Genomic DNA, 16,027 nt, shown 5'->3' with positions numbered 1-16,027 from the left:
TCCCATAAACGGCAGATAATGGACGGCTGGATTAACCCGTGGTAAAAGGTGAATTCAATGAAACACGTGCCAGTTTTCAGCTGATGAGCTTCCTGCTGCTGCAACACTGACGGCATTTGACTGAAACTCTATTAAAACTGTCTGTTCAGCGCTTTGAGTCTAGAAAAGCACTTTACAAATAAAATAAATTATTATTATTATTATTATTAACAGCCACCTGCAGCAACAATCCCACTTTTAGTTTATAGGTGTAAAATGTCTCCTGACAGCACAGATACAAAAATATTTAATTAACATTACTGCCTGCAGCAGTTTGCAAATTATTATTATTAGACTTTTAATACACTTTAAGGCCTTTAAGTTAATGCTTGATACAACTTTTCTCTGAAATTTTTAATTAATCAGGTAGTTCGGGTCAACTGAAAATGAAAGAAATTGTTTGCTTTCATTAGAAAAGTGAGAGCAGAAGATTGATATTAATCTCATAGATAAACACTTGAAGCGGGGGGGTGGGGGGGGGGACCAGCTTGTCTGGCTCTGTCTAACACCTCCTAAGCTTATCTCAGGCTTGTTATGACAAATGAAAACCTGAGTGGAGAAACATGTTTGAGCACAAGGACTCACTGAACGGTTGGGTCAGTCAGAAAATGACGTGAATAATATGATTTACAGTCACCAAATCTCAACCTAGGTTCACCGAGGTGTGGAAGATTGCGGACCAGCGTGCAAGACAATGCTCTCCACCACCCATGCACATATCCATATATACATATACTGCACTTTATACTGTATACTTTGAGCCAAGTTTTGTTATTTTGGCTGTTGACCAAAACACAAGTTACAAGTTAGAGTTAAATGATACATGCGGGCAGTTTCTCAGCTTTAATTTTGAGGGTATTCACATCCAATATAAAAGAAGTACAGCTTCTCTTTTTCAAGGGACCAAAAGTAATTGGACAATTGACTGAATAGCTGTTTCACAGACTGGTGTGGGCTATTCCTTCGTTATTTCTACCTCAGCTAAGCAGGTAAAAGGTCTGGAGTTGATTCCAGGTGTGACATTTGCATAATTTGGAAGCTGCATTTAATTCTCTTGCTTTTAATCCATATGAAACTGGCCATCCTTAGGCTGCAGGAAAAACACTGTTTCAAAGATCCATCAGACAGAGAGATAGCAGAAACATTTGGTACATCCTGAGCGAAAAACACAAAACGGCCTGGAAATCCGCTTTTAACAACCTCCAGCCGAGTGAAGAACACTCTCCGGGAGGTAGGCATGTCATTATCCAAGATTACCATAAAGAGAAGAATTTCATAAGCCTTAAGAATTGAAAAGTGAAGATAAGACTTGGCTAAAAAATATCTGCCCCGCCCATTCTTTGGATAGCTGAGATTAAAATCAACCTGTACCAGAATGATGGGAAGAAAAAGTATGTGGAAGACTTGGAAAGGCTCATGGCCCAGGGTATACCACATCATCTGCAAACCACAGTGGAGGCAGTGTGATGGCATGGGTATGCATGGCTCCCAAGGGCAATGGGTCACTAGTTTTTAATGATGATGTGACAGAAGACAGAAAAGCTGAAGGGTATAGGGATATACTGTCTGCTTATATTCAGCCAAATTCAGCGAAGTTCATTGGACGGTGCTTCACTTTACAGATGGACAATGACGCCAAACAAACTGCGGAAGTAACCCAAGAGCTTTTTCTTTAAGGCATAGAAGTGGAATATTCTGAAATGGCCGAGTCAATCACGTGATCTCAACACTATCGAGCAGTTGTTGAAGACAAAACTTAAGGCAAAAAGACCCTCAAACATACAACAACTTAAGTCAGCTGCTGCAAACGCCTGGCAAAGCATCACAAAGGAGGAATTAAAGCTGAAAGTCTGCATTTCAATTGCATCTCAGTTGTTTCATTTCAAATCCATTGTAGTAAAGTGTGACCCAAAAATTATTCAATTTGTGTTGTTCCAAATATTTCTGGCCTTAACTGTGCATGAGGAGGGGGTCTACGCCACCACTTAGAACGCTGTTCTTTCATCACTTCCCAGGAAACTTAATAAACGTTACCTCTTGGCCTCGGATGAAGATGCCAACGATGGACTAACGAACCAGGGGTATCGATCATCTTGGCAAACAATCCAACAGAGGTTAAATAGCTGAGTTTCCCTACCAGTCAGTCAGAACTGAAGAATTCTCTTGGATGAGGGACGTCTTGAGACACACACATATACCTTGAACAAAATTACAAACGCAACACTTTTGTTTTTGTCCCCATTCATCATGAGCTGAACTCAAAGATGTGAGACTTTCTCTATGTACACAAAAGGCCTATTTCTTCACAAATCTGTCAAAATCTGTGTTAGTGAGCACTTCTCCTTTGCAGAGATAATCTATCCACCTCACAGGTGTGGCATATCAAGATGCTGATCAGCCAGCATGGGGATTGCACAGGTGAGCCTTAGTCTGGCCACAATAAAAGGCCACTCCAAAATATGCAGTTCCATCACACAGCACGATGCCACAGATGTCACAAGTTTTGAGGGAGCGTGCAATTGACATGCAGACTGCAGGAATGTCCACCAGAGCTGTTGCCCGTGAATTGAATGTTCATTTCTCTACCATAAGCCTCCAAAGGTGTTTCAGAGAATTTACAGTACATTCAACCGGCCTCACAACTGCAGACCACGTGTAACCACACCAGCCCAGGACCTCCAAGATCGTCTGAGACCAGCCACCCGGACAGCTGCTGCAACAATCGATTTGCATAACCAAAGAATTTCTGCACAAACTTTCAGGAACCTACTCAGGGAAGCTCATCTGCATGCTCGTCGTCCTCATCGGGGCCTCGACCTGACTGCAGTTCATCGTTGTAACCGACTTGAGTGGGCAAATGTTCACATTGGATTGCGTCTGGCACTTTGGAGAGGTGTTCTCTTCAAGGATGAATCCCAGTTTTCACTGTACAGGGCGGATTACTGACAGCGACACCAGATACTGACTGGTTTCCGGGCCCCCCCAATACAATAAAACTGCACATTTTGGAGTGGCCTTTTATTGTGGCCAGCCTACGGCCTTTTATTGTGGCCAGACTAAGGCTCACCTGTGCAATCCCCATGCTGGCTGATCAGCATCTTGATATGCCACACCTGTGAGGTGGATGGATTATCACGGCAAAGGAGAAGTGCTCACTAACAGATTGTGACAGATTTGTGAACAATATTTGAGAGAAATAGGCCTTTTGTGTACATAGAGAAAGTCTTAGATCTTTGAGTTCAGCTCATGATGAATGGGGACAAAAACAGAAGTGTTGTGTTTATAATTTTGTTCAGTGTATGTATAGTAATAGTGACTTTGAAAGACGTCAATCTTTCAAATGCCTTTCCTCGTGTGACATGTTGTGTTTCTAGAAGGGAAAGACGTTTTCGGGGAGAAATTACGAGTCAACAAGTCAAGAAAATATCTTGGGTGGACATTTTGACGAGGAGGAGGAGGAGGGGGGAACATTATTCACTCATTTCCACACCCCTATTTTTTCCCAGATGGTCTGAAAGTTTGAACCAGTGATTTGCTGCCCACTCTGCTAACCTTGAGGTTGGGCTGCAAGTGACAGCAGAAAGTTACAGCGGGAGGAGGAGGAGGAGGATAAGAAATAATTTCTCTCCATGGAAAAGGAGTAGAGGGAATGTAGAGATGACAGAATGATGCTGCAGATGAAAAAGTCCCGAGCATCCCGTTTTTTGGATTTTCTCCAAAGCATAACTTTTCACGCAGATATGTTACAATAGGTGTGAAGATTTGATCTCCTTTCAGTCAAGACAACAAAAGCCAGATGGGTAACGTTGTGTGAAGTGGTTTTAAGATGACTAGACATGAACAGCAGCCCTCTGCTTTATGAAAGGAAGTATCTCCCAGCATGCTTAGAGACCCAGGGGTACTTCAACTACGACATGATTAATAACCCTGCACTTAAAATAGGCTTCAAAAATAATTATAGGAGATGGATGGGGGAAGTGCAGTTTCTGAATCTGAATCACTTTAATTACAGAGCACAAAGAACGTGGAAGGATTTGTGTTGGTGGGATAAGTGCAGGGACGAAGTAACTCAGTCAGAAGACTGAAGTACACAAAGTGATTTCCACCATATCATTTCATCCCTGCTGAGTCATGTTTGATGTTGCCGCTCTGACAGAACTCCTCACATCACTTTACAGGAAGCAGAAGGACTTTATTTTAGAGCTGCTGGTTTGATCATAAAATAAACGTTTTGGTTACTTTTTTACGAGTCAAACCTCAACTCCCGGAGAGCTGAGCTGAAAGCAGGGCTGCCGGGTCAACAACAACCAAGCTCTCCCAAAATAGTTATACATAATAAACAAGGAATGATCTCATATACGACTCTTATATGACTAGACTAGACATTTATTTAAAAAGGCCAAGCTACGGTAAGAAGCCTTTGTAAGAAATTGTACTCAAGCTGCAGGCTGAAACAGCTAATCAAGTCAAATCCAAATACCTGAGACAATAATGTAACAACAACTGATCAAATATTTACATACAAATGAAACTAACAGTCCCTTTACAAGTTTCTGAGCATCCAACAAGAGCCTGGAAATACTGAAAGGGAAATATAAGTACCTGCAGGGCTGGACATTTACACCCGCTAAGTGCCAAATGTGGGTAGATTTTCCATTTGGCGACTAAATGTTGGAAGGCTAGCCGTTTACATTGGCGGGTAACTTGTTCAGGACGATATCCCCATATAATAGCTATTTGACGGTCGCTAGCAGCAGATTGCCATTCTTGTTTGTTGTGTGTCGCACTTAAATTGGTTCCCATTGTCCCATCTATGTAACACACGGTTAAGGGAGGTTCACTGGTGGTTGTTTATTGTTGTTGTTATTGGCAGTTACTTTTGTTTGGGCGTTAGAAAGGAAGGAGTGAGAGTGTGTTAGAAGCTCTGAAAGTTGTTCTAGGAGTACTTTGAGTATTTTTATTGTTTAGCTTAAAGATTCGGGGATTACAGCGTTGAGAGAGGCTGACGACAGTACGATGCCGAGTCAGTTGTAATGAATGGAATGATGGGAATGATGTTGATCAGCCTGCAAATCATCCACCCAAAAAAGCAGTGGAGGGAGGTTTCGGCAGACTACGCTGGATGTGTGGGAGAAGTAGATAAACAAAAGCAAGACAAGCGATCAAACGCCACAGCGAAGTGGACAGCTGCACACTAGAGTTGGGGAAGATGTCGGGCTTAGCTTGCTAATAATATATTAAATGACAGACCATTAATTTTTAATTAATTTGTAAGCTCTTTCCCTTCTGTATTATTCAAAACTGACAACCAATAAATCAGTGTAGTATGACCAACAGATAGATTAAACATACACTGCCAGGCCTGTGTTATGATGAAATTAGGTGATGCTTTAATTGCAGGAATTATTATTATGAGCAATGGTGGAGAAGAAATACGAAATTATTATAAAATGAGAGATAATTTGAGAGTCAAGTCATGGAATTAAATAATATGATATAACATCATCAGGTAGGCCTGCCTACAGATGACAAGAAAAAGTTTACCAGTGATACCAGTTTCACAGATATTTCCTGAGCTGACCACTTGTGTTTCCTCCTATGATTTGTCATAATTGCAGTAGTATGCCATGAAATCTGCCATGTCTGTAATCTGTAAACGAAACATTCTCCCAAACAACCTCCCATATTCTTCCAAACTCTGAGGTGTAAATCAGCATCTCAGTCATTTTGTGATATTGTTGTATTGTTATCTCCCCGCAAGGCTTATTTTTATCATCTGTTCTGGGTCAAGAATTATGGCAGCTGCAGATGAAAGCTTAGATTAAAAAGGCTGTTTGGCTGCAATAGCTCACCTAGCTATTGATTGGTTGGTGGTGGTGGTTGTCAAAAAAACAGCACAGAAGTAAAGCAGCTCTCTGCATCTTGAGATAAGTTTAACGTTTGTCCGGTAAAAAGTGATGAAACACGCGCTTTGGTTATCTTATCTGTTTGTGTTCCTCCTTTGCAGAGGCCTGGATGTTTAAAATCTGAATTACATGAGCTCAGCGGGCGTTTAGTCCAGAGTCAACAGATCATGGGACAGTTTTTCCGCCATAATAATAATATTTATTTATAGAGCACTTTTCAAAACCATGTTACAAAGTGCTTTCACGTCTTTTCAAGTGCAAAGACAATAAAACAGATAAGATGCACGAGAAAAGCAAGAAAACACTTATATAAACATACAGTTAAAAGAGAGATAGATAAAATTAGCTCAAATCAGGAAAAGTCTGTTTTAAGAAGGGATTTAAAAGAGTTCCCTGACTCCGCAAACCTGATTTCCTCGGGCAGGCTGTTCCAGATACTGGAACAGACAGCAGACCTCTGCCCGACGCTCTCAAGGTACGTGCCGGCGCTGGCTGTTTCAGTAATCCAGGCGTATTTCTAAGATGGTGAATAGACGATTGCACAAGCTTTGTGGTGTCCTGCTCAAAACTTAAATTACTGCGGCGGCATTAGCTCAGTCTGTTGGGACTTGGCTTGGAAATATTTACTTTAATCTGATGCTGATGCTTATTTCCTTTTAGCTTCTTTGAATTTTATCTTTACCTTTTATTGATGTGTACTGGTGCACTATGTATTTAGATACACAGCGGTATATACTCTTTGTTCTTTTATACTTGTATTTGTGTGCATTGTGTTCTTGGAAAGCAAACGCCGTCCTACGTGGCAGCCCCCTCGCTCTGACATCTGTACACGTGTTGTTGCATGTAAACTAATAAGAATAATAACAACAATAGAGTGATTTATAAAGTATGTCTTCTTCTTGAACCAGACCATGGCCATATTATATTTAGACGGTCGAGGACACTTTGTTTGATGCTGCTGTGTTGTGAGCGTGAACACAAACCTCCTTAAAAGACAACGTGTTTATCCGGTTGCCAAGCAACTTCTTGGCAAGGGAGTAACCCAGAAACAGCCCTGAGATAAAATAACCTTTTCCTTATTTCAAAAGGGGTATAAAAAAATAAATTAAAAAAAACTCAGTTCAGTTCAATGTCAGGGCACTCTGAACATCTCTGACTGGTTTCAGAGACGCTGCAGGTGGAAGAATTAGTCACCACCTGTGTTGGTGTGATTGTCTCTTACTGATGCTGCCGTGTGTGGGTCATAATCATAATCCTCTGACTTTATTTTAATAACTCAGAAATCCTGCACAGGGTTTGTCTGTTTAGGACGGCTCGTGGGTGAAACTTTATGCAAATTCAGAAGTAGACATTTTAGAACTCGTGCCTCTTTTGAACTTAACTTAAAGAAAAGTGGTGGAACAGGTAAGTCAGCACTGTCAACATTAAATTTTATAGCTTAAAAAAGTCATATTCAGGTAATCTTATTAAGGGGTTGTACCAGAACAGGTTTACATGGTTTCATAAAAAAAAAATAAAACACCATAGTATTTGTCATACTGCACATTGCTGCAGCTCCTCTTTCTACCCTGCATGCTGAACGCTTTGTTTTAGCTCCGGAGTGAAGCATCGCACTTCTATTTGATCTTTATTGGGAGTTGCACATGCGCAGTACCTAGTTAATGACTACTAGCCAATCAGAAGCAGAGTAGGGCGGGTCCTGACAAGCTGGTAACTAGGGGTTTGGGGTTCAGCTGTGCATGTTCCTGAACCAGCTTCACAACGTGGACTTGATCAAGAGTTTCAGAGTGGTGAGTTATTAATCTGTAAGAATTATGTATCTTTCGTAAAATTTTAGTTGAGTTGGACGACAAACGAGCCGTTTTCAGGCAATTCAGAGCAGAGTTTTCTCTGGAAACTACCTTCGGCCTGGATTCTGGGCTTTTCCCACTTTACATGCACAAACAAGATATATAACACAAAGTGAAAAAGCCAAAAATCACAATACCACCTCTTTAATGCTTTTATCTTTTTAGGGGGACATATTCCCACCAGTCCGGGGACTGCAGATGTAAAACAGCCTTTTGGATAATTCTGGCACGCTGTACATTAATTTATATGCTATAAGTTGTTCCTTCTCAATAAACCTGAAATAAAAACTAACATTTGTTCTAACTTTGTTCAGAAACAACATGTCAGTCGGAGACACTCAGTATGAACGTGGAGCCGATTATTAGCATGATTTGGGGAAGACGACTGAAGTCTGTCCCAGTCGTGGTTGACATCCGCACAGCGTGTAGGATTTAATGATTCTAATCGTTTTTATTTGATACAAGCGCTGCCAATTGTTCTCACTTGTGGCGTGTCCAGACGACATGATGTCACCCCGACCCGACAGATGTAGGGCGTCGAAAACGAAGATGGATGTCAGGCACAGCAATAGATGGTTTTCATCCCTTCTAGTGTTTCATAGCGGACAACATCCGACGCTGCATCTGACGTCCCAACATAAAAGACGAGCATGTCCCAATTTATTCGAGTCATACAAATTCCACATCCACAACAGAAGCACAGAGCTCCTAGTTTGTTTTTCTTTTCAATTGACGATTTCTTCTGTTTTTATACAAAGAATCTACAAAAAGAAACTTAAAGGGTACCTTCGATATTTTTAAACAAAGGCCCTATTTTACATTCAGGTGCATCTCTTAGAACAGAGGTCACTAAATGGCGTGCCGCCGTCCTCTCCAGACCCGGACCTACAGCCGATTTATTATTTATTGAATTACTACCTCATGACGGAGCATCTCCATTTTCACCAGCACGTTCTTCACGGGCAGTTCAAAACCAGAATCTCTCATATCTCCACTCCTAGCTGGCAGGACAAGCCAGAGCTCACGTTTCTCACCGAACAAGAGAAAGTTTTCTTGCATTTCAAATAAAACAAATTATCATTATTACATTATTATTAATAGAGACTACACTTCAATCACTTCAAGCTACACTTTTTAGTTTATTTAGTCTGAAATGAAGCACTTTATTTTAAGATGCAGCCTTTAGTTTACTTAAATTTAGAATTTATTATTAGAGTAGTTATTATTTATTATCCCTCCAGTTTGTTGTGGAAACTGATTATTTGATTTGACGGTCAGTTGTTGACTAAAAAAATATGTTGATACAACTTTACGTTATGATACTAAATGACAACGCAAGTCAGTCGTTATGATGTTCTGGACCTTTAACTTTTCTAAGTTAAAAAGTTATTTATTCAAAAAGTGAAACCTTCATATATTCTAGATTCTTTACATATAAAATTAAATATTTCTCTTTTTCGTTTTAATCTTGATGGTTATAGCTTACATATCATGGAAATCAAAACTCCAGTATCTCAAAATCTATTAGAATAAAGAATTTATGAAACAGAAAGGTCGGCCTGAGAAGAGCTCTGATGGGCTAATTAACACCTGCAAAGGTGTTAATTAGGTGTTAATTTATTCTCTCACAATGCACTTTTCTATGATATTTGATTTTTTTTTAAATGACTAGTACTAGTGTTAATTTTGTCAGCCATTTTAAAATTTAGTCTTAGTCCCGTGTCAAATGTCCTTGTTACTTTTTGTCATATTTAGTCCACTGTATACTATTTTTTAAGTCAAGTTTTAGTTGACTAAAAGTCTGGGAATTTTAATCAAAAGAAAAGTTTTTGATTGATCTAGTTTTAGACATTAACCATCATTTTAGTCTTCTCTAACTCATTAGTACAATTTTGATCAGCAGTTTGGTCGATCTGCTCGAACCAGAATAGAGATCTGATTCGAATGTTAGCTTTGGTCTCATGCAAAGGAGACATTAACGTACCTCAATTCCCAGGTGCTTAGCCTTGATATGCCGCTTCAAGTTCATAGTGTTTTTTCCAAAAATCTTATAACCACTTCAGTGTGCGAACTGTACATCAGTGTGCGAACTGTACATCAGTGTGCGAACTGTACATCAGTGTGCGAACTGTACATAGCTTTCAGGGGAGCTCAGTTTTTTTTCCCTGTGACGGGGAGGAGGGGGACCAACTGTGATTCTTACTGCTGAATCATGTCGGTCTGGGGCTGACTGTGAAAGTAGCAGGCATGTTTGTCTGCATGATCCATGATGACAGAGAAATATAGAGATATAAAGCAACATGTCAATATTTTACAGACCCCACGAAATATCACAAATCATGCTTGTAGGGGAGCTGATGTCTAAGCGCCTCTTTCTCCCGAGCAGTGTTCATCACCAGAGTTCGCATCCTACATAGTAACGTTTTCCTCGCGTCGTCCCGGTCGGCCAACATTCAAAGGACGGGAAGAAAAAAAATCCCGCTGAATGAACAAACGGTTCAAGTGAAAATTTAGAGGGAGAAAATATGGCCGTTAATATTTTGTCTCCTCATTATACTGACAAAAAGAAAGATTTTATTAACGTTTTTATTTTATGAATTACATTTTAGTCTCGTCATTTTTCGTCAACTATACTGCACGTTAAGATGTTCACAGTCAGCGTCTAAGGACACTGTCGCCGTCTCGTCTTCGTCCCGTTTTCGTCCCGTTTTCGTCAGGGAAAAAAAAAGGTCGTTGACAAATAGTTTCGTCTGACGAAAGTAACACTAACCAGTAGGTACAAAACGACTCTGTGCAGTAGATGCTTCAGCTGGCAGGCGACTGCGCCCGTCAAAATGGCGTCCACAAAAAGTGCTTTTCCTTTTATTTATTTTTTTTTCCCCCAGCGACAGGCTCAGACTGGCTAGGGCTTTTTCTCAATACCGAGTACGCCAAGTTCGTACTTCTGAACTTTAAAGCTAGGACTTGGCAAGTTCGGCTCGGGGGTACAAACTCCCACGGGAGCACGCTGTCAGTCATTCAGCAATTGGAACAGCAGCGGACTTGATGACGGCCGGACCGTTAGCGGGCGGGACCTCACATACGGAAACATCGTAGCAATTTTTAAAAAATCGTCTGTCTTGAGAAATCAACCACATATTTGTAGTTTAAACAACTATATTCCCGTATAAAAAAACTCTTAAAACTACTATATGTGACACAAGAACAGCAGGATTATAAGTTACAGTTCTGAGTTTTCTCGTCCGACATTTCCGCTTTTTGGCAGCGAAATGCATCCTGGTATATCTGGCGATCCGAAGTCCACACAAGTCAACGCCGCTGCAGGCTCAGTAAAACGGGCGGAGCGAGAACACATCCGGGTATTTGACTGGCTAGATGTGGACTTTTGAATTGGAACAGTACTTTGGCTGCGACTTATGACGTTTCACAAGAACATCTGGAAAGGAAGCCTACGAGTTACAGGAAGTCTCGCTCTAAAATCTCAGGATAGACGAGTTGTTGCAGGGAAATGCGGGTGGAAAGGACGAGGAGTTTGTTGTGTACATAGAGGAGCTGCTACCAAGACTTTTTTCCCCCCCTAACGTTACTCCAACACAAAAACTCCTCTCCAAATCTGACTCACATCTCCACCGTCGTCTTCCTGCAACAACTTGCCGCTCACGAGATTTTAGAGCGAGAACTGTCCTTGAACGAGACTCGTAGGGATCCTCTTCCCTCCCTATCTGAAACTTTCCATGCATTTATTCTCCACTGAGCCGTCGTCACCTCTAAAAGAGGCCCGTCAGCACGTAGAGTTTTTGTCACTGATGGCTCACGGAGAGACGAGGGTGGCTGGACTGATGATGATGGAAATCTCCTAAAGCCAATCAGGGTGTTGATTCCTTATACTATATATATTTACAACAACAACAAACACAATCCTTTAAGTATTCCCTGAAAACTTTTCTTCAACATGCAGAGAACCAAAAATAAAAAATAAAAAACAGAAGGGAGCCACGCAGAAGGCTAATTAGCTCCCTGGTTACCCCTCGCTAGCTCACAGGCATATTGTACGGTGTGCTGTAAGGCTCACTGAGCTGTGCAGCGGGCTGACTGCTGGGTTCGAGGTGTAATTAAGAGCCCAACACAAAGAGACACCCATGGAGTCCTCGACGGTCACACATAAACACAATCTGAGCTGTTACAGCAAGCAGGAAGAGAAAAGTAGAATTCAATTAAAACTGAAGTTTGCTGTTTACAAACCTCCTCACAGAAACATCACTGTTTGTGTGGATCTACTTCTTTGTCTTCTTCTTGTTTCATCATCTTGTGTTTTTCATTAGTTAGGTGCGAGGAACTTTATGGTCAGTGGGAGGTCAAAATCAAGGACATAATCTGACTTAATGTTGAGACTCTCCGACATGAGTACGACCTGCAGCAGATCATTTCCTCTAAAGCTTGCATCACAGTAAACTCTCCCAGCTGGTAAAAAGGAGGATTTTTTAATACATATTTTATTTCTACACGCTAGCTCCCTTTTGATGTTTGTTCAGATTGTGGAGTTGTGAATGAGGGGAGTTATTTTGAGCTTATCCCCAAAATACTGCCATTAAAACATTAGTGAAATTATTATCAGCAAAATATACTTAAAGAATGAAAGTAAAAGTATTTATGTTGCAGTAAAATGATCCTGGAAGTGTTTCACTGTTATATCTGATGTTTCTGTAGTTAATATTCCTGCTGCATTAATGTTTAGCAATGCATCATGGACTTTAAAAGATCATCCCGTGTTTGTATCATCTCCGTTTTCAGCTCTGCGACGATGCATTTTCCAGCTGATCCAAGGCGGGTTTAAATTGTTCATTTAGCTGAAGAAGGAAGAGGATTTACTCGGCATCATCCCGCAGTTTTATCAACTTTCACATAAGTATAAAGTTACATAAAATTGTACAGTACATGAGTAAATGTTCTTAATTTACACGCCAACGCTGTGTATCAAGCATTTCTGACCCCTGGTAGCTCTATGGAACAACATTTTCACACACGGGTCCCCATTTTGTTTCTTCTTGTGCGGGCGAGTGTCGCAGTACACACTCCTACCAATGGTTTCAAATTATTACACTGACCTACAGGTGGCGCTAATGCTCCAAAGAAACACAACAAAGCTCCAGCAAAGACTGAAGACTGCAAGCTAGTAAACAGCTTGGAGGACAACCACAATGTGTTTTGTTCACCAGGAAACTCCACAGAGCAAATCAGATAAGCTTTCTTACTGAAATATATCTTAACAATTATGTCCAGTGGTGTGACATTTCTGACCGGCCTGTTCTGCATATTAAGAGCAGCCGAGGCTCTTGGGAGTTGTAGTGTTTAGAACGACCTGCCATACAGAACTGGTGTGTGCCTATGTTGAAGAATGTTGAGAAGATCATTAAAAGAAAACAGGAGTGTACAGCGGGGAAACATACTTCATTTAAATCTGAAAATAGTGATAAGGTAAGAGAGGCGCTGATACGAATGTCACTTTCATACATATTCATGTGAACATTAACATGCAAAGCGACACACTCGAACCCAGTCTATTAGACACAGACTGCTGCACACACACACACACACAGTATTATGCATACAAATAGTCTACACAGCTGCATGAAGTGCTGAAAGTGGATTCATCTCTTAAACTGATCAATAGAAATAATCAACAACAACTTTAATCAGTAATAATAAGCTACTGTCAAGAAAAAAATACGTCCACCTTTCATTTTAACTGTAAACGAAACATCTTTGGTGTTTTGAACTGTTGTCCGAACTAAACAAATAATCTGAAAAGGTCACTTTTGGCTCTGGGAAATTTTGATTCGCATTATTATGACAATAAAATCAGATAATAATTGATTAATCAAGAAATTAATTGCAGCTCATGTATTAAAGTTGCAGCTCATGTAGTTGTACATATAAACTCAGAAACACTGTGTGTGAGAAAATCATCGTGCGATTGAAATTTGTTAGTTAAGTAAAGAATGAATCACTAATTAGACCAAGAGCCTAAACGAGACCAAGGCTGATGTGCAGGAATGGCTCACAAAATAATGTCTACTATTGAACTAAAAACGGCCGACTGAAAGGACAAATGTATTCACCCGTTTTGGGCCGATAAGGCACCGCCATGTTGAGGTTTTGCAACCAGGAAGTGCCCGGAAGTGACCATATTTGGACGAGACGGCGGAGCTAACGGCCGTGTGTGGCGCTAGCTAGCTTGCTTAGCTAGCTGCTTCTGTAATTCAGGTTAACTGTCATTTTAACAGGGATGATAACTTTGTCTAGCAAACAACAGGCTTAAAACTAAATGTACTCACCAGAAGAGTCGCCTCCTGCTGGCTGTTTGCGTTGGCTTCACGTCGCAGACAGGACTTCCTGCTTGGCCACCACCAGCTGTTTTCAATTTAATGTAGTCACTTAGGCCCTGCGATGGACTGGCGACCTGTCCAGGGTGTACCCAGCCTTTTGCCCGATGTCAGCTGGGATTGGCTCAAGCCCCCCCGCAACCCTGTACGCAGGATAAGCGATTGACGATGGATGGATGGTATTCGCTTAGTGGGGGTGGAGCAAATCCATGCAGGATCTTATAGCGCAGGATTAAGCAGTGATGAAAAGAAAATGGTTTTCTATCTAAGATTTCTAAGGCTCATTTGAAAAGTGACAATTGGTTGGAGTGTTGTGTCATTTGATAATATTTAACTGTGTTACCGTGTACTTTATGACGACCTGCCGGGGATTTCAGATGGAAAATAGCTTCCTTCGGGCCAATTCTGGCATAATTACTTTTTTTTGCTTCAAACACTGAACTCGCCCTGCCTATATTTGGGAAAGATGTCTTTAATTCCTTCCCCACAAAACTCTCGCTCATCAAAGACGGGAAATAAACTACAATTGAATATTATGTGTATAATAATTTAGCTTTTTTCATGTCTCTTGCGTTCCATACCAGTGAAATGAACAATTTAACTGACCTTACGACGTGTAGCAGGTCCATATTGACAAAAGATTAAACATTTATATTGGTATGTGCGTGGTGGGCTAATTGAGACCTGCGTTTATCAAAATGTTGGAGTTTTTTTACCCTCTCAGAGAACTACATCCATGTCGGATAATTTTGCACCTCAAAATTTAAGTCCAGACTTTTGTGCAGGAGACTGGATATTGTTTCTTCTAATTAATGTTTGCCTAAATATTAGCTTGAACCATGATCTTTCTTTTACCTTAACACCCTGTAGCTGTGCATACAGATACTGCAGAAAGGGAGAATGTTTAAAACGCTAGCACTGAACGTAAACACCGAGCGTAGCCCAGGATTTTTCGTCTTGTGATGCACGGCTGCAGAAATCTTAGATTCCTTCCAGTACACAATAAAATACCTCAGCTAGTATCCATATTAAATATTGTGTGTGTTTACTAAGAACTTGGGCTTTCAGGTTTGAAACAAACAAGTCTGTAAAACCTTTAACTTGACATTTTTAGAACATAAATACAGGAAATACAGCTTTCCTTCTGCAGAGTGATTCAGAGATTAGCACCTGTCGACTGTTTGGTCCCCAGAGGACGACGCAGGACTCCCACTGACCCGCAAGTCAGAGGTGTAGATGAAGTTCAAGGTGGACCAAAGCCAGAGCTCCTTCCCTCCCCATCCATCCAGTTATACCTCTCAGCCACTGAAAAACCACATCCTAACGATTTTATCCACTTTGCAAAGCCCAACGTGAACTTCAAAAGTCTTTTTCTTTTTCCTCTCACAGCTGCGTTCCACTCTGCTGCGGACCAGAGGATGACCTGCGGAGAAGGCCAGAGATTTAGCTGAGATTTCACAGTTCAGACGCTCATCAGAAGAGCCGGCGCTGCCCTGCCGACCAGCCGCAGACGCTGCCTCCTCTGCCGGGACGCCGACAGAATACTAAGAGGCTCCTTCACTGAGTCAAGAGGCTGGGAAAGTGTTTAACACATGGTTTGACACGTACGGTATCAAGCTGTGTTTTTAAGCTTCGTCTAACATGAGTGTGCGGATTCCTGATCATATGTTAGTGAAGGTGTCGGAGCAGCAAATATGCACACACATATATTATATTACATTTGAAATAATTATCTGAAAATAAAATGAGAGCAAAAGACCTTTGTGTTGGGATGAAAACAGCTGGATAATATTTTAACTTTCCAAAGCCGGTAAAGGACGGGTGTAAAGTTAATAACAATAATGTTGGC

At 40.9% G+C, this 16,027-nt stretch overlaps 1 protein-coding gene across 1 annotated transcript in view; it reads right to left on the bottom strand.

Annotated features, from left to right (window-relative positions):
* Positions 1-15,270: 15,270 nt before the first annotated feature.
* mei4 (meiosis-specific, MEI4 homolog (S. cerevisiae)) overlaps positions 15,271-16,027 on the bottom strand; it is a 111,473-nt gene continuing 110,716 nt past the window's right edge. The window contains exon 5 of the mRNA XM_038727324.1: positions 15,271-15,601. Within this exon, the coding sequence (XP_038583252.1) occupies positions 15,422-15,601 (180 nt within the window). The 3' untranslated portion in view covers positions 15,271-15,421. The remainder of the gene's footprint in view (positions 15,602-16,027) is intronic.

The sequence above is a fragment of the Micropterus salmoides genome, unplaced genomic scaffold (assembly GCF_014851395.1).
Source record: "Micropterus salmoides isolate LMB-PRFRI ecotype aquatic unplaced genomic scaffold, ASM1485139v1 Ms_hic_scaffold_18, whole genome shotgun sequence".
Classification (NCBI taxonomy): Eukaryota; Metazoa; Chordata; class Actinopteri; order Centrarchiformes; family Centrarchidae; genus Micropterus; species Micropterus salmoides.
Note: the sequence above shows the minus strand (reverse complement) of the source record. Positions and strands in the feature narration are given on the sequence as shown.